The following is a 26,937-nucleotide window of genomic DNA, read 5'->3' as shown; positions in this document are numbered from 1 at the left end:
AAGAGAATGTGGAATGTGGGAAGCTGCTTTATACTAAGTCACATCACTGCTCCATCTAGCTCAGTATTGTCTACACTTACTGGCAGCAATTCTTCAGGTTCTCATACGGGTGTCTCCTCCCCCCCATTGCTCATCACATTATGTGGGGGGAGGCCTGAAGGGTGTGGAAAACAGAAATATGAAACCGGGAGTGCCGTATCTCCACTGCGCTAGGGATTTTAAAAGAACAGTGGTGATCTCTCTCTGGTTTTAGCGTGGCAACTCTAATATGGACCCCACCCTGGATTTTAATTAGCAAGGGTCTTGTTGGAAGTGGGGCAAGAGCAACTCCTGGTTTGTTCTTTTGTTTATGTTCCAGAAGAGAGATAGAGTTAGGGTCCTCCAGATGGATAGGCTTGTTTACCTTTACCTGTGATGCTCTGACTGACTTCCTTCCGTTGTTAGACTGATCCGTCTTAAGGGAAGCTTATCTGCCCCTCCTCCTTCCGCTCTCCTCTTCTCTTCTCTTCTCTTCTCTTCTCTTCTCTTCTCTTCTCTTCTCTTCTCTTCTCTTCTCTTCTCCAACTGTCTGAGAGAGAGGAGACACCTTTGTCTCTGCTCTCTCTCTCCTAGCCATGAGGGGGCAACTCCCAAGCCTGGGTGTTGCACCTCCAACTTAGTTAGTTACAACTAGGTATGCCTTTCTATCTACTATGTATTTCTATAAATAAAGTAGCTTTTCTTATTTTACTAAGTCTTGTCTCAGTGATCCTAATGCAGGGTAAAAGCCTGCTTTCTTAGGTAAACACACACACTGGCACACAAGCATTTCAGACCACTGTTATTCTCTGCTTAACAAATTTACACAACAACAGGTCTGGGATAAAGGGCAGTTTTTTCCTGGACCAAAACAGTCTCCTGAAGTACAGCGGTTTAATTTTCTCCCCGAGAACAGATTGAAACCATTCGCTTGTACGGGAGCAAATAAAGTGTTCCATTAAGAAGTACCACTGGATTGGATGTAAAATCTTTTCTCTGCTCTGGTGATCCCAGCCACTGAGATTAAAACCTGCTCATACCCTGGAGTCTGTTTCTTGTTCATGCTAGAGTGTGATGGGACCTATATATATATATATGATTGTTTACTCCATGAGGGAGGAGGACTGTCACCTTTCTTGCTTGCTGGGGTTTACATGAGAGTTATTATTATTGCTTCTTGTACAGCTTTAAGGGTAGGCAGAAGAAAGGAGGAAACCCATTCTTGGGGTACATTCAGAACACAGCTGCTCCACAGGGAAATGGTGGGGTGGTGGGGGTGGGACTGCTTGGTTTTCCCGTAAAGTATAATGGCATAAATTAAGCCTTAAGCATTCTATCATCCTAACCAGCTTTAAAAATTCCTACTTTAGGCTGTCACCTCTTGCAACCTTGCAGACAATCACAAAGGTTGAGTGAAAGGCTTATAGCGTGACCACCCTTCCCTATGTGACTATTTAGGAAAAATACTGGAAGAAACTTTTTAAAACACAGCTGTGGAGGGCTAGTGCCCACTTAGTAGTGGAGAAAATATGTGTCTGAAATACCTTTCTTGGAAGAGCACATGCTGGCTCCTGGCATTTGCCAAATAAGCCCTGTTTATGTTGGTAGCAGTTGACTCTTGTGCTTGGGTTGAGGTTCGGCTGTAATTTGAGAAGAGCCGATATGTTTAAATAGAAAGGGTAGATATTTGTGGTTTCTGATACTTCAGTTAATCTTTCCATTTCCTAATGAATGCTCTTAATCCAGTGCACCCTTTTTATTTTGTTACATCAGCTGTCACTTTAGACATTTTGCAAATCAGAATAATCTATGACCTAGCTGTTTTATTATTTAAGCCAGGGCATGGAATTTCATAGAATCATGGAACAGTAAAGTTGGAAGAGGCCTATAAGGTCAACGAGCCCAACACCCTGCTCAATGCAGGAATCAAACCTAAAGCATATGTGTCCCACCAAACTGAATGCAGCCCACCAGCCATGTATTACAGCTTACCAGGTGCTTAAGAATCTTCCTGATTGCATTCAGTCAGTGAAGGCTGATCCATTAGGGCTAATGAGGCACTCTTCCATTGGTCTCAGCCTGCTGTTAGCCAGCTCCCACCTAGCCTGCCTTATTACTTAAAATCTTTCCAGGGAATGGCACTGCCTGTCAGCTTCCTCCCCCTTGGTCACAGTGTTGACCTTGTAGAAATAAGCAACGAGGAGGATGGGGACGACACCAAATTAGTTGGCTCTGCTTGTCATTGGCTTTGACTCCACCCACTCTTTGGGCTCTGTGCCTTCCATCCCACCAGCACCAATGGATACCAGTCACCACTGCATTCAGATATAGTGGTAAACCATCATTTGTCATTATGCATGGAAGCAGAAGCAAACTCTGGGTTAGTCTTTTACAGTCCAAATTATGTTTGCATTTTTACAAATTTGTAGGGCGGTACAATATCTCAGAGAGGAGGTCAGGACTCCTGCTCCCCTGATGCATTCACTATAGCTGCCCAAATTCCCTGCTTTTTAAAGTTGGATAGAAATATCTGTGGGCTGTAGATTATACAGCCACGAGAGTGGCTGTATACTATAGCCAGCGGGGATTTTTCACATTCCGCAATGTTAATTGAAAGTATCCCCCATGCCATTCTGAGGCTTCCCATAAGCTCATTTCAAAACAAAACCTTACAACACATATAGTCCTGAACTCAGAAACACTTGCTTAACAACCCTGTCAATTTTCATGGCGATACACAAAACAGTCACAGAGAATAGACAGTTCAAAGTGTAAAAAGAGAGAAATAAACCTCAGAGCCCTTTTGGACTTTTTTCTCTGAGAGTTCTCATAATCTGTTGAAATTCATTAAAAATCAGCCATGTTCACAGAGTACCTGTAATCCTAATACTGACCTTGCCCCATACTCTGACCTTCATCTTCTGCAGTTGAAAAGTTGAAAAAATGCTTAATTAATAAAATAATTTTTGGCTGGAACCCAATGATAACGCGGAGCATGCTCAGTAAGAACTAACTGTCAGAGTTCTAAAAGCCTCACAGCTGCTGAACTTAGCTAATCAGGGGGCCACACCCACATCAGACTTTGATTTCATGTGAGACAGTCATGGCTTCCCTCAAAGAATCCTGGGAAGTGTCGTTTGTGAAGGGTGCTAAGAGACTCGTATTCCCCCTGAGAGAATGGTTTAACAGTCAGCCACTCTGACTGAAGGTCTGTGAGGGGAACAGGGCGTCTCCTAGCAACTCTCAGCACCCTTCACTAACTACACTTCCCAGGATTCTTTGAGAGAAGCCATGACTGTCCAAAGTGAAATAAAGGCCTGGTGTGGATGTGGCCAGGGACAGCTTTAGTTTAAATTTGGGTGAGAGGCTACATGTGCCTGCTGTAGAATTAAAAGGTGGGGGAAAGCCTGAAAAAGAATGATTCTGTTTACAATGTTTTCCTTTTGGAAAGGAAAGGGGCTTCCCTTCTGCCCAGTGCCCACCCACCCAATCTTCTCCCCTCCCACTCCCTGCCCCTTCCCTGGGTCAGTGTTGGACTAGGACCTGGGAGACCAGGGTTCGAATCCCCACACAGCCATGAAGCTGACTGGGTGACCTTGGGGCAGTCACTGCCTCTCAGCCTCAGAGGAAGGCAGTGGTGAAATCATCTCTGAATACCGTTACCGTGAAAACCCTGTTCAAAGGGTCGCCATAGGTGGGGATTGACTTGAAGGCAGTCCATGTCCATTTTCAAACATGATTGCATAGAAATAAATCCCATTGAACTAAAAAAATATGCAAATGATCAAACTCACCCTCCCTTCTCCTCCCTCCTATCCCCTCCTCTTGCTCCTTCCCTCCCCCTTCCTTTGCCCCTCCCTCCCCATCCCCTTCTAATCCCCTCTTTCCCCTTCCCCCTCCTCCCCTCCCCTTCCTCCTCCCCATTGTCAGTTTTACCTATCTTAAACATGATTGCACGGAAGTAAATACCATTGAACTCTATAAGCATGCAAATTATCAAACCTGCCCTCCCCTCCCCCTTCCTTTGCCCCCCTCCAATACGCTTCTTCCCACTCCCCCTCCTTCTCCCCCATGGTCAGTTTTTCCTATCCTAACCAAGATTGCATAGGAGTAAATCCCATTGAAAATAAGCATGCAAATGATCAGACCTGCTTTTCCCCTCTCCTTTCCCCTCCCTTCCTCCTCTCCTGTCCGCTCCAGTCCTCCCTCCCTTCCCCACCCCTGGTCAGTTTTACCTATCCTAAGCATGATTGCATGGGAGTAAATCGCACTGAATTTAATAAACATGCAAATGATCAAACCTGTCCTTCTCCTGTCCTCCCCATCCTGCCTGCTCCCTTCCCAGTCCTCCCCTCTGCATTTCCCCCCTCCTCCTCCCCCCCTCCCCATCCTCTGTGGTCAGTTTCACCTATCCTAAGCATGATTGCGGGGGAGTAAATCCCATTGAACTCAATAAGCATGCAAATGATCCATCCATTCTCAGCAAACTTGCACAGGATCGCATTTCTTACCTCCCGGATTAAAAAGCAGGGAAATTCACTAATAGGCAAAAAACCTTGCAGTTTAAGAACGTACCTATAGCCCACAGCTATTCTGTCAAACTTTAAAAAGTAGGGAAATTGGGCAGCTCTAGTGAATGCACCAGGGGAGCAGGAGACCTGACCTCCTCTCTGAGATATTGTACTGCCCTACAAATTGGTCAAAATGCAAACACTATTTCGGTTGATCTTTCACAGTCCAATCCACTTCCTGTGTAGCTTGGAAGAATTTGGTAACATGTGCCTCTGAGCATATGGTGAGTGGTGGCAACACCTGCAATCAGCCCAAAGAATAGAAAGAAGACATGTGCTGTGCTGATCTTGTTTTAGCCGGGAGGAAGCAACATTATTAAGACAGTTGATAGGTGGTCACTTTGAATATGTCTGATTTCCTTCACAATTTTAGTAAAGTTTCCAATAGGAAATCATTTTCTTTTGTTTCTGTTTCTGTGAATATGTGAAGTACAGCAACACTTTGCAAAATTTAGACTAAAAAAACTCCAAACATAATTGTGTAATAATGGCACTGACTTCTGCAGAATAGTCTCCAGTGGACCTCAGGAGTGTCTCAATTTGCACAAGATAAAACAGTGGTAGGTGAAATATATTCTAGCAAAATTCTAGGTGTGCTCAATGTTTTTAATTGATTGTGTCCACCTTGCCTTAAATGAAGTGGTTCAAACATAGCAGGCTGAAAACATGCATCCTCTTTTTTCCAACAGCTAGAGTCATTGCTGAAGTAGCAACATATTGGAATCAGTCTGATTTTTCATCAAACTGCAGGTCCATATTCCACTGTTAATGCACCCAAAATAGAAATAGAACATAACCTCCAATTTGAAACACAAAAGGCTGTCTTCACCATCATATGACACCGACCAATAAAAAAGGCTTTGAAATTAATAAAAATAAATTTGACACAGATTTCTGGGATGAATAATGAGGGAAATAAAATTTTCTAGTGTAGATTCTCTGTAGAAACATTAATAACACAAGAAAGAAGCAAAGTAAGAACACCAGCAAACATACAAAAATGTAATTCTCTATCTTTGGAGATGGCAAGTGTTGCTACCACTCACCATATGCTCAGAGGCACATGTTACCAAATTTTTCCAAGCTACACAGCAAGTGGATTGGACTGTGAAAGACCAACCCAAATGGTGTTTGCATTTTGACCAATTTGTAGGGCAGTCCAATATCTCAGAGAGGAGGTCAGGTCTCCTGCTCCCCTGGTGCATTCACTATAGCTGCCCAATTTCCCTGCTTTTTAAAGTTTGATAGAAATAGCTGTGGGCTATAGGTACATTCTTAAACTGCAAGGTTTTTTTGCCTGTTAGAATATTAATTAAATAGGGCAACATTTACAAAATTCCTGACTGCATACCAGAAAACATAGCTATGAATACTCAAGTGACTTATAAAGAAAAAACTAAGAATAGTACTTTATGCAACATTCGTGAAATACAATGTAAAAACCCATTATCTGGCTTGCTGTAGCAGGCTGGTGATTACTAATGTTTACCTTGAAAGGTGAGTTCCTACTGTTTTCCTTCTACCAGGAGGAGCTATTGTGGCAACACAGGTGTTCTGTTTCCTACATATACACAAGCAAAAGGAAAAACTAGTTTATAGCTTGAAAGTGGAAGAGTTTAAGAAAATTAACAGCACAGTCCACCACACTCCCCTAGAATGATGGGGCAACTCCATAGACACAAGCATGAATGGAATACCAAACTGGTGGAACTAATGTGCTGTATAGGTTAGTAATGTATGCTGTCTTTTATGTTTTGCTAATACCCATTTGTGCTTTGTGAAAGGAAATGTGTGGAACTTGTCTTTGGAATTGCGAGCATACTTTGCTTTTTATGGACTATTTCAGTTGTCTGACTTTATAAACTTTATTTTTCAGAGCGTGTGTAGTTTGAAAGACTTTTGCTATAAAAAGCTCTGAACTTTAGTCCTGTTGCTCATGGTTGTTTGTGAATGTGCTGGATCCTGTCAGCGTTATATGTTTACATCTTGGTTTTCATGTGGCCACATCTGATTTTACTCCATTTTACTGCTTGTCATCATAGAGAATTCGCAAAGCATTCATGCACTGTTACCTTCCAGGTTCTAATATTTTTCCAAAGCAAGCATATTCTGTCTCATGAGCTTCAGTCTTTTTGCCTTCTGACTTTAGTTGAAAGTAGAGTACAATCCTATATGTCAGGGGTTTCCAAACTGGTTCGTGGATGTCCCATCCAGAGTCGATACCAGGAGACTGAGACGCTGGTGCAAGTAAATCTTGTTTTATTAGAATAATGGATACATCAAAAGCAGTGCGCTTCATAGAAAACCCTACATTAACTCACTAGGAATCCCTAACTACACTCTTGACATGCTCTGCGACGTAAGAAGAAAGTTGACTCAACACCCCCCTCAATACTCGGCAGACTTATATAGGGGAAGTTTTTGAGCACAATCTCTCACTCCTTCGCACACCCGCCCTCTGTCTGGTACGCTTTTCCTGCCGCCAAGAGCGAGGTGAGGGGGGGCGAGCCTCCATGGGCTCATCAGAGGAAACAGGGTCCTTATCAACAGTCCAGGAAGTAGAGGGCTGAGAAGCGTCAGGCGTCTCTAAGTTACTGGGGGACGAAGGGGGGGTTACTGCTAATTCACGGCTTGGTGAAGGAGGAGTTACTGCTCTTTTGGAATCCTCCCCTAACTGATCCGTTGGGATGGTTGAAGGCTGAGCGCTGTCCCCAAGGGGGGCTGGGTCATCCGTGGGAATTGGCGGCGCATCTAACACACTCCTTTCCCTAATGTCTGGAATAGACACAACAACAGCTGGATCTTCCGCGCCTTCTGGCAGTTGAGGCGTCTGCAGCTCATGCCTTCCTCCTCCCTGCCCTTCCAGAGAGAGCTGGGGCTCGGCAGTGGACCACCATCTGTCTGCCTGCCTGCCTGTTTGTCTAATCGCCCTTCCTTCCCGTATTCATATTGATTCTAATTGTAATTTTATTGCTTCTTTTATTTCTTGTATTACAATTTGTATTTTGTGGAATACAAATTGTAACACAATAAAATACAATATATAAGAAACAAAAGAAGCAATAAAAGTACAATTTAAAATCATACCGCATTTAGCACAGCACGTTACAATTGCTACAACAGGCAGAAAAATAGTGAAGTAGTCCGCCAAGACCCCCAGCAATTTTTAAGTGGTCCATGGGGAAAAAGCTTGGGAACTACCACTGTACATGTTTACTTGGAGATAAGTCACATTGTGTTCAGTGAAGCTTACTCCAGATAGTTTGTGTCTAAGACTGCATGTATCCTGCCTGAAATTGAGAGACTGGTGTTTTCTCTTTTTATTCAAGTGATAAACAGCTTCAGCGCAGAGCACCTCATGTAACTAGGGTTGCCAGGTCGGAACCATCCAAAAACCTGAGAAAATGGGGGCGGGCCCTAGTGACGTCACGGGGCGGACCCTAGTGACATCATTAAACATGATACATTGTATCAACCACAGTTGCTTGGAGCATACCATTCAAAAAAAATTCTCTGGAGATTAAAATAGAAATCTTACCTAAAATAGGGTGTTCCTAGGTCCATCTGAAGTGACAAGGTCATTCTTTCTCACAAGCTTAGGGTGATGCAAAATGGAAATGGACTGCCTTCAAGTTGATCCCAGATAGGGTCTTCATGGTAAGCAGTATTCAGACAGAGGTGGTTTACTATTGCCTTCCTCTGAGTCTGAGAGGCAGTGACTGGCCCAAGGTCACCCAGTGAGCTTCATGGCTGTGTGGGGGTTCAAACCCTGGTCTGCCAGGTCACAGTTCAACGCCTTTAGGGAACATTTAATCTAGCTTACTTGCTTCTGGCAAGAAGGGTTTACGTGCCCTCAGGCCAGGCCATTATTGGAAGAAAGAAGCTCAGTGTTGCAGAGATGTTAGATGGGAGCACAGATGGATGCCCCTGAAGGCAGCAACTGTAAGGATGCTTATTAAGGAACTAAGCCCCATAGAACTCAATAGGACTTACTTCTGAGTAGATACGGTTGCAGCCATGTTAAGGACAAGGGAGGGCATTCTAGGCAAGCAGTTGGCAACTGACTGTCAGCATTGTGCTGTTGCTAAGACTTGACTGGGGATCATCCACAAAGTTATCCATAAGGCACTGCAACTTTATGTGTTGGCTGGCTACTACAGTGGGTGTCCCCTAATATTTATGGCCATACAAGCAGGGTGAGTGTAGGCAGCAATTGCCTTTCTACTTTACGAGGCCTTATATAGGACCGACAGGCAGCAGGAGAGAGGGGAGGACCAGAAAAAGAAAAAGAAAAAAAATAAAAATAAAGGAAGAGAGCGCCTCCTCCTAAGCAATAAGCATGTGCACTGTGCAGAGCGCCTGCCTCCGTTTCCCCCTGAAGCCGCCCCACCCAGCCTCAACGCCAGCGCCTTCTGGGCCAGGCGACCTTGGTGATCTCTGGGCCGCTTCAGCCCCGGCACCTCTCTGCCCTCCCCCCCCCGAGAAAAATCGACTCATTTGAAATGTGGTGTTGGAGGAGAGCTTTGCGGATACCATGGTCTGCAAAACAGACAAATAATTGGGTGTCAGAACAAATTAAACCAGAACTGTCACTAGAAGCTAAAATGATGAAACTGAGGTTATCATACTTTGGACACATCATGAGAAGACAGGATTCACTAGAAAAGATAATAATGCTGGGAAAAACAGAAGGAAGTAGAAAAAGAGGAAGGCCAAACAAGAGATGGATTGATTCCATAAAGGAAGCCACAGACCTGAAGTTACAAGATCTGAACAGGGTGGTTCATGACAGATGCTCTTGGAGGTCACTGATTCGTAGGGTCGCCATAAGTCGTAGTCAGCTTGGAGACACATAACAACTCAAGGATGTTGAACCCTGCCACTTCTCATTGTATGAGAGCACAATGTCTGCTTAAAATGCACACTTCCATTAAAAGATTTTTTGTGCTTTTAAACTTGGAAGAGATCCAGGGGCTAGATGACAATCAAAGAATCTCAGCTTTTCATAAATGGGAGTTAAAATCTGGTTGACTTTTGTTGAATCTTCAGAAGAAAATTATTTAAGTGGTAGGGGGGTCCCTGTGGGGGCAGTGGCTGGACGGGCTCGGTGGCGGTCCGAAGGCCTCGCTTGAGTCAGGTGGAGGAACGTCATCGTCGTCCTCTGTCTTCTTTTTTTTTTTCATTAATTTTTATTCAAATTTTCAAAAACAAAAAACAAAACAAAACAAAAACAAGCAAACAACAAAATAAAATGTTGACTTCCGATTTGTTGCAGATCAATTATAAGTCTACAATATATAACAATTCTATCTCTAAAATTATATTATAGAATCACTTTCCTCCAGTAGTTATCTTAATTAATCATCAAATCTCATAAACATTATTTTATTCTTTCTACAAAAAGTCAAAAATTCCTTGAGAGATATATCTTTCAATTTTTCTCCAAATAAACATGTCGCTTAATCCATCTGATTCAAATCTGTTAGGCCCAATAATTTCAATAGCCATTCTTCCATTATCTATATTAATTCCATCTTCCATCTTCAATAATCCTGTTAAGTCCAGTAATTTCAGTAGCCATTCTTCCATTATCAGTATCCCATAATAATCTTGTTGTCATAACCATAGTCCAAATAAACATATCGATTAATCCATCTCGTCAAATCTGTTAAGTCCAATAATTTCCATAACCATTCTTCCATTTTCAATATTAATTCCATCTTCCATCTTCAATAGTCCTGTTAAATCCAGTGGTTTCAGTATCCATTCATCCATTATGTTCAGTCCAGTGGTTTCAGTATCCATTCATCCATTATCAGTATCTTATGATGATCTTGCTGTCATAGCCATAGTCATATAACAAGAGTCTGATGGGAATTTCCCCCATCACAAATATGTCCTTGCCATCAATTCTGAATATGTTACTGAAATATTGTTGTAAAGCCACATCTCTGTTCTGGGTACATCTCTGCTCTGTCACATATTTGTAGTTAATTCCATAGATTTTTTTCTATGACAAGCCCCATCACATCATTCCAGTCAAGAATTCTGAATATGTTACTGAAATATTGCTGCAAAGTCATATCTCTGTTCTTCTTTTTTACAAAATGCACTGGTTCATCTCTTAAGAGTTTCTCCACTGTCACATATCTGTAACCAACTCCATAGATTTTTTCAATGTCAAACTCCATCACTTCATTCCAGTCCAGAAAATTATCCAAGGCATTGGTAACTTTACCACCAAAATCTTCATTAATTTCTTCAGAGCCAACTTTGAATTCCAAGCAGTAAACTTTATTTCTAAGATCGATAAACTCCAAATCTTTTTCCAATTTCACACTTGTTCCAATCTCCAGGGCTTGTGGCTTCCCTTTAATTTTTCTTTTTTCATCTCTAATCCCATCAAACACCTCTTTTACAGAATCCCCTATTTCTTTAAGCTCCTGTGTCATTTTGTTAAATTCAATTTTCATCTCCTGTCTGCCCTGTCTCAGGGTTTGTTTTGTTATCTCAATCTCATCCATTATTTTCTGAAACATAATTTCTTCCATGGTCTTAATCACTTTCCTGGTTGCCATTCTTACAACCACAGAAACAAAAATTATTTCAGCCACAATTGGGTTAATATTCCAGGCTGCTGATATCAGTGTAGACAGTACAGCCTGCCTTATCTCTATGTGTTCAGGAATACAAAACAAACTTAGTTCCCAACATCAAGACAATTAGTGGTGTCGTGAACAAGCAGATTCGTCAAAATGAAATAGACCAAAAAAAGTTTTTTCCCCCTCCTCGAAATAGAAATCCCTCTTCCGTTGGTATCTTTAGAATGCACCTCCAGGACAGCTTTTTGCGATAAAAGCAAAGATAAGCTTTTTCGATTTCTTTCCTCCTTAATTTTGTAAGTGAATGAGAAAAGCCATAACTCACCTAGGAATTCTTCACAGCTGATTCATTGACAAATCTCTTTTTTAACTGCACCAATTTAAGCCAAATGAAAAAAGAAAATAGAAAGAAGGATGCTTGTTTGCCTGTTAAAATCCGTTTTTTCTTTGAAGAAAAGATAAACGTATCGCTATAATCAGCTAGAGCTTGATGAAAGTCCGTCCGACATTGCAGTTTGAACCTTTTCTCATAAATAAATGAAATCCAGTCCTCCCCACAAAAACAGGCTTTGTGGTTAATCTCACGTTTCTCCCTGACCGGGAGAAAATCTTTACCAGTCAAAAAAGACGTTCTGACTGATTTTGAAGCTGAAAAAGCTTCCTCTGAGACAAGAGCTCGGCTCAGAGGCAGCACAGGCAGAGCAACCCTTCCCGGAAGTCGTCGTCCTCTGTCTTCTTGAGGCAACTGCAGACGCTGCTTCCTCCTCCTGCGCCTGCATCTCACTGGGAAAAGGCAGGCGGGCGGGAAGACGCTGCTTCCTCCTCCTGCGCCTGCGCCTGCCTGGGAAAAGGCGGGTGGGCGGGAAGAGCCTTCAGCAGCATACGCATGCATGAATCACGCATGCGTGCCTGAGGGAGACACTCAAAAGCCGGAGATCAACGTCTTCAAAGAAACTATGGCCGGAGGCCTGAGACGGCCCCCTTTTGCCGGAGACTCCGGCAGAAAACCGGAGATCTGGCAACTCTACATGTAACTAGCTATTCTTAGCTTCTCTCTAGCACTAGCTAAGCATGACTTCACGTCTCCAAGACATTGACTCAGCAACTGATATCCCCCCACCCTGAGTCTACTTAAGTAGGTTGGGAGTGCACACACAAATGGAGATGCCTCCTTAGTTGGGTCTGTTGAATTTCTCGCCTCAGGCCTCTTCGAGTATGGGACGAAGGTGGAGCCTCAGCCAGTCTCATCTTCCCCCTCCGATGGAGGGGCGCTGTTAACTGTCAGTTCAAGAATGGGAAGTGGAGGTGTGCCTGACCAGGAAGTGGCTGGCGGATCAGGACAAGCTCCCTCAGGGGAGCCTTGAGTTGCAGGGGCTGTAGTATCAAAGATGGGTCAGGGCGCCCTCTAGGTTTGTTCCGCCGCTGGACCCCTCCCCATGTGATTAGTCCCAGTCCACATCCTCATCCTCTGTCTCGCCCTTGCCTGTCCTCCCCTGGCTGGCAGGGCTCACGGCAGCCTGCCCTAAAGTTCCCAAATAACGTCTTTGTGTGGTACCCAGCATTAGTCATAAATCAACATTAGTCAAACTTGAGCCCACTCATTTCTGTGGGTCCACTCTATGACTTAGTTGGATATCACCATTTGCTTTTTACTGTTGTCATGGCAGTGCTGTCCTAAGTATAACACGTTTGCAGTAAGAGGCATATTGTAAAAAAGATGAAGTAGGAAAGTGATGTAACCTGGAAGAAGCAAAGTTAATTTCTGCAGCACACCTAAAAATGACTTCTGATGTTGAAAATATTTCTGGACTGAATGAAAATGACCTCTCTATTCTCTTTTCTCTGCTTGCTGGCAGTGTAATGGAGAGTTTTGTTGGTGTGGGGGTGATGAAATTTTCCAACAATTTCTTGAGAAGGGGGCAAAACATTAGAAGAAACAGAAGTATGATTTCTTTTTCTCTGGATTTGGTTTTGGTTTTTGCTGCAGCAGCAGCAAGTGACAGCAGTGGCAATACTAGACAATACTTGTCTTTGTTGGCAGCCCAGCCACCGATTTGTATCCTCCACAGTCCCCCAGGCATAGTATGATTCCAGGGCAAAGTGGGGGAGGGGAATGACAGCTGCAACAAAAAAAATGGTGGAGAATATTTGTAGATATTCTGTAAAAATAATTCCTTTTTCAGAGGGGCCTAAAAAAACAAAATAAAAAATCCAGTACATTACTACTCAGCATTTCAGCTTAGTTCTAAGACACTTTTGAGTTTCATTCTTGGGTAATTCTGCCACCCTGGACCCTGCCTTTACCAACACAAAAGTGCTTGCTTATGCTTTGAAATATAGGACATCATGAATTCTAAATATCTCTGTTATAAACATCTTAATTAACATGGACGAAACCTACTCATTTGCCTTTTTGTCATCGTACTCCAAGTGTTCTGTTGCGTACCTTAAAGCAGCCTTTCCCAACCAGTGTACCTCAAGATGTTGTTGGACCACAACTCCCATCAGCCTCAGCCAGCATTGCCAGTGGCTGTGGCTGATGGGAGTTGTGGTCCAACAACATCTGGAGGCACACCGGTTGGGAAAGGCTGCCTTAAAGGTTAGCATTAGTTAACCCTTACTCTGCTGTCAAATCCAGCAAAGGGAAATGGCAGATGAGGCAACTCCTACCTGTCCCTCCCCCTGGATCCTTTAGTCCACTCCAGATCTGGAGCTTTGTTACAGCAGGTCAGAAAGGGAAGAAGATAATAGGATTTTGGAAGGGGGGGAGGTTGTAGATGAGAAAAGCCAAGCTTCCTTATCTCCTAATTGATCACAGAATTAAAATTAAAGGTGCAATCTCTAGGTTACAGCTTTGCAGCTGTACTGGAGATGCTGATGCGATATATTTATAAGACATATCTTTTCAGTCAACATTGGCTTCCAAAGTTGCAAACAGTTACAGTTCACAAAAATGTTCAGTATATTAGGGATGAGATGTTTGCAGCAGTCTCTTCTGCTCCCTGGCAATTTACACTATAGTCCATGTTCTAGGCTGTTCTCTGTAGAGCATTAGTCCCTCTAGAGCAGCCTTTCGCAACCAGTGTGCCTCCAGATGTTGGACCACAACTCCCATCAGCCTCAGCCAGCATTGCCAATGGTCAGGAAGATGGGAGTTGTGGTCCAACAACATCTGGAGGCACACTGGTTGCGAAAGGCTGCTCTAGAGCATTGGTCTTCAACATTTTCAGACTCAGGATCCACCTTTAACCCAACAATGCATTGAGGGACCCATTTCTTCATTTTTCACCATGTATTTGTAGGCTGTTGTTGTGACCGGCCATGGCCTGGTAGTGGATCCCAGCCCACCATTTGGAGACTAATGCTCTAGAGATAGGGGGCAGCAAGAGCTGCAGATGGACGCAGGGGCTAGCTGGTGGTAAAACTGCCAGGCCACAAAAGCAGCCTTCCAATGTTCTATAAGAAGCTAAAGAAAAAAACCAGACAATTCTTAAGAGACTGCAAGTGGGAAAAAGCAGCTTGGGACCAGGTTTGAAAGGTACATCCATGAGGAGCAGCAGTTGAAAGGGTTTTGTGTGCTTGTGTTTGTAGTCTGATGTCCTGGTCTGTGGCTCCTTTTGACAAGAGCCAGGTGGCTGTTGCTTGCTGGCATTGCAATATTATTTCATCTATCTACATTTAATTGCACTGAGAAACATAGTCAGAGTACTAGTTGTTCTCTTCTACAGCCATAAGTAGCCTTAGGCCCCATGGGTATGTGCACACTTTCGTTTATGATCAGAGGTCCATTTCTGTGTCTTTGTAGAACTGCACAACAAATGGCATTATCAAATATTGACTGTATTCTAATGTCCTCTTTTCAGGTTATAAGTCCTTGCTGTCATGATCCATATGTGTTTGGCAGTGCATGCAACTACTCAGTCCTGTTAATATATGCAAGAAAGCAAAACCAACCTCAGTTAAAAATGTATTTCCTTCTTTGTCCTCTGGTCACCCACACCTGGGCCATCATTTTTTTCCCATAAAAGCAACACGTTATCTTCCATAACACTCTTCCACCATCTGTAGGACACCCTCTCCACGGTAACCTGCCAAGTCATTTCAGCACATGGCTACCACTTGCCCCCTTTGGCAGAGTTTTTGTGAGTAGCCATAGCTTGCTTGCTGGCTGGCAGTATTGTTAAAATATCCCAGCAGTGCTTTATGTATTGGGTGGGGAGGGGGAGGTTTGGATCTTTTTATGTTTGTATTTTTAATTGAATATTTTATTGTCTGTGTTGTTTATTGCCTTAAATATCAGAAGTGATAGAAAAGGATATACATTATTTTAATAATATATATATGTAACCAACATGGTGCCCTCCAGATGTTGTTGGATTACAAGTCCCATCATCCTTGACCATTGGCCGTGCTGACTGGGGCTGATGGAGTTCAACAACCTCTGGAGGACATCATGTTGGTGATCCCTGGTATAAATAAATAATCTGATAGGCTGCTGAGTTCTACACACATTGGATGTGTGTTTGTTGGCATCCTTCCCTGTACAACAGAATGTCCCTCCCCTATTCATCAGCATTTTTGGTTCTCATTTCTTCTTCCCCCTTGTTCTATTTAACAGCCGGTTCTCTGATAGTTTGTTGTAACAGATGTTTTAAGTAAGCTTGTAATAATTAATTGCATCTTCACCTTATCTTTTCTCTTCAAGCAATGTGTGAATTTTTAACATAATACCCCCCCCCAAAAAATAGTACTGTTTTTAGAAGTAACGAGATCTTTTTCTTCTTTTTTACAGATGAAAGGGACAAAGTACAAAAGAAAACATTCACAAAATGGATAAACCAGCACCTTATGAAGGTCAGTTTACAAGCATGCTTAATGGGATCATAACATCTGTTGTAGTTGTGCAGGAATGATCTGGGGGTTGAGTGGAACTTGGTAACATTTTCAAGTGAAGATCTTGTGGGCATTTCCCTTTCATGATTTATTTTTTACTTTAAATTATATATAAAAATAATGCTTCACGCTTTCTTCTATTTCTGGTGCTAATGGATGAACTGTGTTAATACATAACAGTCTAATCTAGTGTTTCCCAACATTTTTAAACATGTTCCCCCTTTTAGCTAAGATAAAAATCCCATGCCCCCATGGGATTTAGACAAAGCCAAGCATGATTGCTGTAATGTAGCATACTTTAACATATATTTTAAAAGCAGACAGACTTCCCCATATTTACCACATGGTTAGTTCTGGTTGGTTAGTTCTAAATCTTTTCATATATACTTATTTAAGAAATACATTAAAAAGAGAAATAGAAAATCATTTTGAAACCGTAACATGATCTGATTAAGGATACCCCTGGTCTTACAACTGGTTGAGGTTTTTTTGCTGAAAGTGTCCCTTATAAGAACTATAATTGAAGGAAAAACACAACCTTAATAACCTTAATAGGATTATTAATGTCTGTTCAGAAGTAATTCACACTGGGTTCAATGGGATGTCGTCTTGGGTAAGCCTGTATAGGATTGCAGCCTAACAGCAATCCTAATGATGTCTACTCAGAAGTAAGTTCTATTGGATTCATTGGGGCTTACCCACAGTGGAGTTAAGATTGGAGCCTAAGTGTACTTTCACTAGAGCAATGGTCTTTGGAAGAGTTCCTTCCCCACCAAAAATATTATGGCTTCTAGAAGTGAGCAGTGAGTCAATGAGTAAAGTAGAAAGCCATGTCAGATTATAGATACAGTAGATATATGTTCTTAATTAAATATGCTCAGCCATTGGTCTCCTTGATGGTACTCAAATTAGGAATGTTAAAGTAATTTAATTATTCCTCTATATTAATAGCAGGCTAATATTGTTAATATATTAATTCATTCTCTTTGGTGTGGACTGTTTGCAATTAACTCTTGATTAGCATAATGTATGATTAATATTTTATTATTTGTCCTTGAGAGGTATTAACATGCAGGATGATTTTACCAGATAAAAACAGCTGAAGGCTTTAAAATTAATTGATACATTATTCAGCAAGCTGTTCCTTGTTATCTGTACAGTACTGCTGCATGCGGATTAAGATTTGGAAAAAACGTTGGCTTGTTCTTCTCTTGGCTTCTCTTATGAACTGTGCCATTAATCCCAACAGGAGTGGCTGGTTCTTATATTAGTATACATACAGAAAATTGCAGAGATTGTCCAATATTTAATGCGCCACATTATTATACACTGTGTTATTTAGAAGACTTGCATTTCCCTCATTTGTAATTGGTGGTTCCAGTTGTGCGTTTTTGCATACGAAGACAAAAGGTCTTTACTGATTAAGTAATTATAACATGAAAATGGCTCTTTAATGTGCATTCTGGGTTTATTTATTTATGTATTCTTTCTGGCTTTTTGGAATAAGTTAAAGTAGCAAAATTAGTTTCACAAGTCCATGTTTGAACCTGATGATTGTATCACATTCTCAGAAGTTGCTGATGCCATAAACAATACAGTGCACTAATTATGCATGACTCGGGGACTTGGAGTATGAAATATGTTAAGCAAGACATGTATGCGTTTGCTCGAAATGATAATTACTGATTGAAATTACATTATACATTATGTGCATTGGATAGAACATTATTATAATTGTGTTAAGGAAAATATTTAATCAAAAAGTGCTTTGTTTGAAGAAGGGAGTGCTGTTTAATAATTAGGCACCAGTGGAACTACCCCATCTCACCTCCAGAAATGAATGGGAAAGCATGAGACTTTGGATTTTGGTGCCAGAATATGTGCTCAAGAAATAATCAGTACCATCAGCATGCAGACAATTTGCACTGAGTTAATGTGTTGCCTGGGATTCTATAAGTACAAAGCATAAAAAAATCTGTGCTGCAAACTCAGATGTTTAATAAACACCATATAATTCCTTCACAGCTCTTTTATATAGCTTGACAGAAGTGTGTGTGTGTGTGTGTGTGTGTTGGAAACAGGGAATACAAAATAGTATGACTGGAAGTGACAAACTCATGTAGAGTGAATAAGTGAACTAGAATTACAATTTCAGACAGCAGGTAAAATATAAGAATCTTGAACTGTCAACAGTAAATAGGACCAAGGTGAAATGTAAATTCCAATGAAGGCCTGTTCCAGGAACCTTGGTTGAAGGGCAGTCTTAACAACAGCAACAACAACAGCAACAATGGAAAATGTAATGGATAATCAGGAGCTCTGTACTATAACAGTTCTAAGTAACCAAATTTGTAGGAGTTACTTGGATACAATTTATTAAATGTATTTGAGTTAGCAATAGATTTTATTAACATAACCCAGGGATTACAATCCTAAATATGAGAGGCAGAATTTAATCTTGCTTCTGGGCAGCGCTCATGGGTGGATTCCCATCTGGAACACAGAACAACAAGCCTTTATGGGAGATCTGTGTGCATCTCCCCTTTCCTCATACAGTCATTCTTGTGGAGAGTGCAGATTACCAATGTTTCCACTGTGGAAGAAGTTAACATGCCAGTTCAGAAAAAGACCAATACAGTGATTGGCTTTAAAGTAATGCTGTGGTGATGGCAGGGAAGCCCCATTGTATTCAGCTTCCCAACTTCTCTGTTTCTTTTCTCTTGAGAAGCGGGATGGATGCTTGTTTTAGCACCTAATTGCTTTAGACAAGAAAACTGAACAAGAGTGAGGAAATAGCGCCATCTGCACTAAAGTCCTTGTATCATGTAGCTGCTATCATATGGACCAACAATATAATACTTCAGAAACCAGATAGTGTGGTTATGTTGCCATGGGATCCCTCAGCAGCTTAAATCTAATGCAGATTTTCTTTGGGATGGAAGGAGATGGAAATATTTACTTCTGCACACAAGGAGACAAAGACCTGAATAAAAAATATGTTACCGTTTTAAAATGCAACAGCATCACTGCAAGAGGCAAAGCAGATATCTTGATAGTTGCAGAAAGGATCAAAGGAAGCACCACCAAAACATGGAGGGCATGTACATATGCAGATCCCTCCTGCTGTGGCCTCTCTGTTTGCCTCAGGTCTTAGATGGCAACAGTACACAGCAGGGACCTCAGATGTGGTATCACTCAATTAAAATGGAAGCTAAAAGGTGCTTTGGGAAGCCGTTCATGTACATAGGCACACATCAGCTGGAACAACATGTTAATATTTAACTGGCGACTTGAAGATAGGTATATTAAAGGAAGAAGAAAACAGAGGAGAAGTTGCTTTGTTTTCTTTCTCATGCTCTCTCTCTCTCTCTCTCTGTATATATATATCTAGCCTATATTGTGCTCTTAACAATGTACTCTGTTAGGCTCTTCTTTCTATCTCCATTAGTTATTGACAATCAAAATCTGGAAAACAATTTCTAACACTTCATTTTGTAAAAGCTATAGCAGAGATGGGGGCAGTCCTTGTTCCTATAAGACAGATGGGGACCCTATGACTCCCAGGTGTTCTTGGACTCCAGCTTCCTTAACCCCAGCCAGCATGGCCACTGGTCAGGGACTATGGGAGTTGGAGCCCAGCAACATCTGGAGGGCCACGGGGTCCTTACCTCTGTTATTCTTTTACCTAATAAATCACTAATATTCATTATGGATTTGTGGAGTGACTGATTGGACTTTTGGTTTTGTTAGAGCCAGGCAGTTGTTAAAATAGTTCAGGATCCTTTTCAGTTTAAAACTAATTTAAAACTATTAGTGGGATGGCAGGGTATAAAGGAGGGGAATGGTTGAATTGCTTCTGTTAATCATTTTGATTGAAATTGGCATCCAGTGGAGGGGGAGATGACAAAGTTTTAACTAGAGGGGAACAAGAGAACTGTAATTATACCATTTATTATCTCCTTAACTAGCAAAATTATTTGCTACATTTTTACCCAGCCCTTCCTCTCAGAGGGAACCCAGGGCAGTGTATATACAATATCACAAAGCAAACATTAACACTAATATAAAAACTAATGAAATGCTGTAGTTTGGCAAGCAGAGATTAAAAACATCAGCCCCAATCACCCTTTCTCAAAATGCTCATCATTATGATGAATTAGATCAGGCATCACCAACCCACCACCCGTTGGTTGCAGGTATTTTTTTTTTAAAGTAAGTCTCTAGCCCTCCTAGAAAGAAAGCTATGGAGCAAATGTACAGGCATCTTTCTGTTTAGAGATGGAAGCATGTATCCTGCTTTACAAGAGCTAAAGACCAGCGACTCAAATAATTCATTGTATAATTAACTTACAGGACAATGGTATACATGTCTACTCAGAAGTAAGTCTCTTTGTGTTTAATAAGTAGGTACAGGATGACAGCCTAGGCTTTGGTTTAGGGTTGGCATTGTAAGGTAAGCAGAAATTCAACAGTTCAAGCCTTTTGTAGTATTGAAATACAATTATGGGGAAAACTTCACTGTGACTACTCTCAAATTGTGTGTTACGTCATGTCCCCCATGGCAGTCCTTTCGTGTTATGCCATGCCCCTAAGGCAGTCATTTTGTGACTGGTGCCCCCAGAACTCTCAAAATTTGAAATGTGCCCTCTGGTCCAAAAAGGTTGGCAACACCTAGATTAGATGTATATGGAGGGGAAGGGTAAAGACTCCTGAATGTAGCTGTGTTCAGGCATTCACCTGAACATGCGAGATCTTAAAATTGAGACTTTGACAGGGGCACATATGCAAGACACCCCGACATCCTTGGACATGTGAACTCTTTAAATATGAAGGTCTGAAGTAAGTTTCTAGAGAGTCGTATCCAATTGTAGGGAGAATTTCAAAGCATGTTCAACAGAATATGGGCAAAGACCCTCTTCAGATCTTTGCACTAAATGCAGGAAGGTCTGAAGAATAGTCTGCATGTCTGGGAGCAGGGCTTATGTCAGCCAGCCAGATGGGCGACTAATAAATATAAATATAATAATAATAATAATAATAATAATAATGCCTTGCCCTGACTCCATTTAAAGACCTTGTGCATGTTGCTACATTCTGCCATCAGGGCTGAGCCATATAGTAGGTAGGGTAGTTTTTCATTTCTCTGTGACATTGCCCTCAAGTGTAGCCCTTTACTTTAACTCATATAAATAACTAGCAATCATTCATTTACACATGAGAAAGAAAGACTGTGCCACCAGGGACACCACTGGAGTGTGATTTAAACTTGCTCCTGGGACCTGGTGAGCCCAACTGATTGCTATTTACATAGCCCCACCCCTTCATCTCCTTATTCCATCCCAGGTTCTGTTTCTTTGCTCCACTGAAGCGTGATGGAGTATTGGAGAGTGGACAGGATTTTGGGAACCTTCACACACTCTCACTTTATTATAAATATATACCCTGGCACAATGCTTCAAAGGTTGTATGGAAAATATTAAGAGTCTGCAGCAGCAGCAGCTGCTGCACAGTTCCAAGAAAGTCAATACGTTCTGGAATATGCTCAAAAATCAATATTCTCAGTTATGTGAATTTGCCATTATTGTTTTGTGCACCCTTTTAGCTGGTTAAATGTTTCTGCTTTAATTTTGACAAAGTCTCTCTGCCTCTCCTCCAGCTATGAAATCAAATGATAGCCTCTTTCCCCCTAAAGGCTGGCATCCTTGTTCCAGCTAAGCTGTCAATCTTCCCACACCCAGCTGGCTATGAATGTTGCACAAGTCTGCCTGCCTCAGGCAGCACATAGCTTAGTTCCCAGATTCCCACAGTAAATTGTGAAGGATCTAACAAATTTCCTCAGCCTGCCCTGGAGATCCTAAGGATCTCACTGGCAGATTAGTTGCCAAGCTTGTCTTGTCTGCCAGTTCCAATTGGTATGCATGCCAAGCCTGCAATGAAATGTTAAGCAGCAGCAATAAAGTATTTTTGCACACTTAGAATCATAGAATAGTAGAGTTGGAAGGGGCCTACAAGGCCATCGAGTCCAACCCCCTTCTCAATGCAGGAATCCAAATCAAAGCATTCCCAACAGATGGCTGTCCAGCTGCCTCTTGAATGCCTCCAGTGTCGGAGAGCCCACTACCTCTCTAGGTAATTGGTTCCATTGTTGTATGGCGCTAACAGTTAGGACGTTTTTCCTGATGTCCAGTCAAAATCTGGCTTCCTGCAACTTGAGCCCATTATTCCGTGTCTTGCACTGTGGGACGATCAAGAAAAGATCCCGGCCCTCCTCTATGTGACAACCTTTCATGTAGTTGAAGAGCACTATCATATCTCCCCTCAGTCTTCTCTTCTCCAGGCTAAACATGCCCCTTTCTTTCAGTCTCTCCTCATAGGGCTTTGTTTCCAGTCCCCTGATCATCTTTGTTGCCCTCCTCTGAACCAGGTTGTCTGCATCGTTCTTGAAGTGTGGAGACCAGAACTGGATGCAGTATTCAAGATGAGGCCTAACCAGTGCTGAATTAGAGGGGAACTAGTACTTCACGCGATTTGGAAACTATACTTCTGCTAATGCAGCCCAAAATAGCATTTGTCTTTTTTGCAGCCACATCACACTGTTGGCTCATATTCAGCTTGTGATCAACGACAATTCCAAGATCCTTCTCACATGTCGTATTGCTGAGCCAAGTATCCCCCATCTTATAACTGGGCATTTGGTTTCTTTTTCCTAAGTGTAGAACTTTGCATTTATCCCTGTTGAATTTCATTCTGTTGTTTTCAGCCCAATGCTCCAGCCTGTCAAGGTCCCTTTGAATTTTGTTTCTGTCTTCCACGGTATTAGCTATGCCCCCCAATTTTGTATCATCTGCAAATTTGATAAGCATGCTTTGTACCTCCTCATCCAAGTCGTTAATAAAAATGTTAAAGAGCACTGGGCCCAGGACCGAGCCCTGTGGTAACCCACTCGTTACTTCTGCCCAGTTTGAGAAGGAACCATTGATAAGCACTCTTTGAGTACGATTCTGGAGCCAATTGTGGATCCATCTAATAGTTGTTCCATCCAGCCCACATTTAGCTAGCTTGCTAATCAGAATATCATGGGGCACTTTGTCAAAAGCTTTGCTGAAGTCGAGATATATTATGTCCACAGCATTCCCACAGTCTACCAGGGAGGTTACCTGATCAAAAAATGAGATAAGATTAGTTTGGCAGGATTTGTTCTTCATAAATACATGTTGGCTCCTAGTAATCACTTCATTGCTTTCAAGGTGCTTACAGATTGACTGCTTTATAATCTGCTCCAGAATTTTTCCAGGGATTGATGTTAGGCTGACCGGTCTGTAGTTCCCCGGTTCCTCCTTTTTACCCTTTTGGAAGATAGGGATAACATTAGCTCTCCTCCAGTGATCTGGCACTTCACCAGTCCTCCATGATTTCACAAAGATAATAGAGAGCTGTTCTGAGAGTTCTTCAGCCAGTTCCTTCAATACTCTAGGATGCTGATTTGAACTCATTCAAAGTGATTAGGTATTCTGTGACCATTTGTCTATCAATCTCAAGCTCCAATCTTTCCCCTTCCATTACATGTTTCTTGGGAGGGTGATAGACCCTTTTTTGGGAGAAGACTGAGCCAAAGTAGGAATTGAGGAATTCTGCCTTTTCTTTGTCATCTGTTATCATTTTGCCATCCTCATTGAGTTGCTGTGCCACCATTTCTTTTCTCTGTCTTTTACTATGGACGTACCTGAAGAAAGCTTTTTGTTGCTTTTAGCATCTCTCGCTAACCTCAGGTCATTCTCGGCTTTAGCCTTCCTGACGTCATCTCTGCAATTCCATGATACCTGCCTGTACTCTTCCTTTGTGGCCTGACCTTCTTTACACTTCCCGTATGTGTCCTTTTTTGTTTTCAGGTCATCTCTAAGCTTTTTGTGAAGCCACATTGGCTTCTGCTGTTTCCCCCCTTTTTTCCTTGTTGGAATTGCTTGCCATTGAGCTTTTAGAATTTCCTTTTTTAGAAACTCCGACCCATCTTGGACTCCTTTTCTCATTAGGGTTGCTTGCAAATTTGTTTTTTTCCCCATCTGACATGAATGGGACTCTGGGAGGCCACAGAACTTGGGCAGGTGCTAGGGCAAACTTCCCTCTCCTGACTTGACATTTTGGTTGTTCTTACTGGTGGTGCTCCTATTTTTCAGTGGCCTGGATCATTCATTGCAATGTGTGGGATGCCAACAGGCTTTCAACCTGCAGTGATTTATATGGACTGGTGCCTCCATGTAGGTCTATATCATGTACAGTAATACCTCAGTTAACAAAGTAGATGCATTCCTGGACATTACTTCTTTAACAGAAACTTTGGTACCAGAAGTAGGAATAACATGGAAAGAATAAGGATAGGTTCCTACGCCCGCTCATAGATGATGGGGGTAGCTTCAACAGGGACTTTAAAGGGTGTCTACCCAGCACTCACCCAGTCCTCCTCCTTCCCCCTCTTCTCCTCCTCCTCCTCTGAATCGTATAGGATCCTTCCCTCCCCAGCCCTGGGGGAAAGTAAGAGATCTCTTTAGTGCAAAGCAAACACACAGGATTTTCAGTTTCACCCTAGCAAAGCAAAGGCACAGGCTTGAAAGTTTATCCATAGCAAAGCAAAGACACAGACTGTTTAGTTTCGCCTTAAAGCAAAGGCACAGACTTGTCAGTTTATCCATTGCAAAGCACAGATGCAGCCTGATCAGTTTCACCTTAAAGCAAAGGCTCAGGTTTGAAAGTTGATTCATAGCAAAGCAAACCTGGTCAGTTTCACCTTTAAAAAAAGGCCTCATTAAAAGGAGCTCCCTTCCAGTTGATATGCCCCCCTTTTGAGATGTTTACTGAGGCCCCTAACCAGGCCTGTGCTTTGGGATCTTGACTATGAAAAGTATGGTGAAGCCCAGAAACCTGTCCTATTGATATACATTCTTGTTACTTTGTCTTGAATTCTTTGTTAGTGTGTGCATCATCTAAAACACCCTTTCCCAACCTTTGGGTCCCTAGGTGTTGCTGGACTATAATTCCCATCATTCCTGACCATTGGCCATGCTGGCTGGGGCTGATGGGAGTTGTAGTTCAACAGTATCTGAAGACCCAAAGGTTGGGAAAGGCTGATCTAAAACATCTTTTTACCCCACAATCTTCTTTGAAGTCTGACAGTTTAGAAACTAAAATACACAATTTGAGACACTCAAACAAGGGTAGAGAGTGGAAAATAATGTCAGCACTTTGATACCATTTTTTGAAAAAATCTCCCAGTTCTCTGAACATACAAACAGCTCCAGTGCTAAACAACTATAGCTTTATATTAGGGCAATTAGACAAACAATTCTAAACTGTACTTGATAATCCTTCAATATCCACAGTGTAATTATCTGGAAAATAAGATTGCTGTGTAGAAAATAATTCAAATAGGTAGCTGTTTGGTTTGGGTGGTTAGGCACTGCATATTCATTAGGTTATTATCAGGAGTAATAATTATTCAATGAGATTCAAATTGCCAAGGGGTTGTCACAGTAATTTAAGTTTTCCCACTCTTCATATTTAAAAAAAATGCAAATGGGAAACATATTTCAGGTTGGTGGTCTGTAATACATTGGTTTGAAATATTGTTCACAGTATTTTAATCCAAGACAAACTGTATCATCAAGACCAATCTGCAGTTTCCCCAGACAATAGCACTTCTGCCTTTATCTGCATTAAATGTCAGTTTGTTCACCTATATCCTGTGTCTCACATTCTGCAGGTAATGGTTCAGGGTTTTAGCTTCCTTGGTAGGATCAGGTGAAAATGAGAGTGAGAGCAAGCGAGCTAGTGCTAGATTACCTCAGTATACTGTTTACACCTCAGCCCAATTTGCTAGATGACCCCACCCAACACTACCTCTGTCAGTTCACCCAGGAAGACTGCTGGGCAGCAGCAGGGTAGACAGTATGCCAACTGAATCTCCAGTTTATCCTGAAAGCCCAATACCTGGTATAAGCTAGAGATGTAAAATTTCTGGAAATTTTGAAGCCATGGAAGAAAACAGTTTTTTCCGTTTCCCCCCAGAAAAAAATGGAAAGTTTTGGAAAAATTGAAAAAAAAATGCAACATTATCACCTTTTACAGATTGAAAGCTGCTTCGTTACTTCAGGAACATCAAATGTAATTATATACAAGTTGGTTTGGCATTACATTATCACATTTGGTATATTAAAAGTACATTTTATGCAAATGATTACAGTATTACAAATTGAATTTACTTCTTAAATTTTTTACTTTTTTTTGTAAGAATGGATCTACAAGATCCTGAACTGTAAGCAACACCTGAACTGTAAGGAACCTGTTTTGTTTTGCCACTTTATGAAGAGTAGGCAAAAAACAATTAAAAAAAAACAGAAGAAACCATCAACATTAATAACAAAGAAAATTATTTATGTCTCCGCTAGTCCTCCACAGTGTCAAGCAGACATAAAGTATCCATTCTCATAAAAAGAACTGAGAAAAGGGGGGGGCAAGATTCAATGAAACATTTTATTCATCATGCTAAAATAAAACATTCCATAATCCATTTTTCTTCATTTTTCCAACTTTTTGGAAAAAAACAGAAAAAACATTTTTCCCAGATTTTTTCCGGGCCTTCACATCTCTAGTATAAGCACACAGAATTGGGACTCTGTTAGACCAAGAACTTGAAAAACAGATGGGATTCCAATTGACTGTGGCAATTCCACCTCCTTGCCCATCAAACCTTGCCTGGTGCTATACAGAAAATGGACTGTAAACAAATGAGAGGTCATCGCCTCCACCCTTATCCAGCCAGGTTTTTTCAATACATGCCACATAAGTGTTCTCATGCTATA

At 41.7% G+C, this 26,937-nt stretch overlaps 1 protein-coding gene across 27 annotated transcripts in view; it reads left to right on the top strand.

The window, feature by feature from the left end:
- The window catches only part of DST (dystonin), a 467,794-nt gene that overhangs the window by 122,134 nt on the left and 318,723 nt on the right, over nt 1-26,937 (top strand). For all 27 annotated transcript variants that reach the window (XM_061623014.1, XM_061623016.1, XM_061623029.1 and 24 more), the window contains one exon: nt 15,984-16,045. In XM_061623014.1, coding sequence (XP_061478998.1) covers nt 15,984-16,045 — 62 coding nt within the window. The remainder of the gene's footprint in view (nt 1-15,983; nt 16,046-26,937) is intronic.

The sequence above is a fragment of the Rhineura floridana genome, chromosome 4, assembly GCF_030035675.1.
Source record: "Rhineura floridana isolate rRhiFlo1 chromosome 4, rRhiFlo1.hap2, whole genome shotgun sequence".
NCBI classification, from domain to species: domain Eukaryota; kingdom Metazoa; phylum Chordata; class Lepidosauria; order Squamata; family Rhineuridae; genus Rhineura; species Rhineura floridana.
Note: the sequence above shows the minus strand (reverse complement) of the source record. Positions and strands in the feature narration are given on the sequence as shown.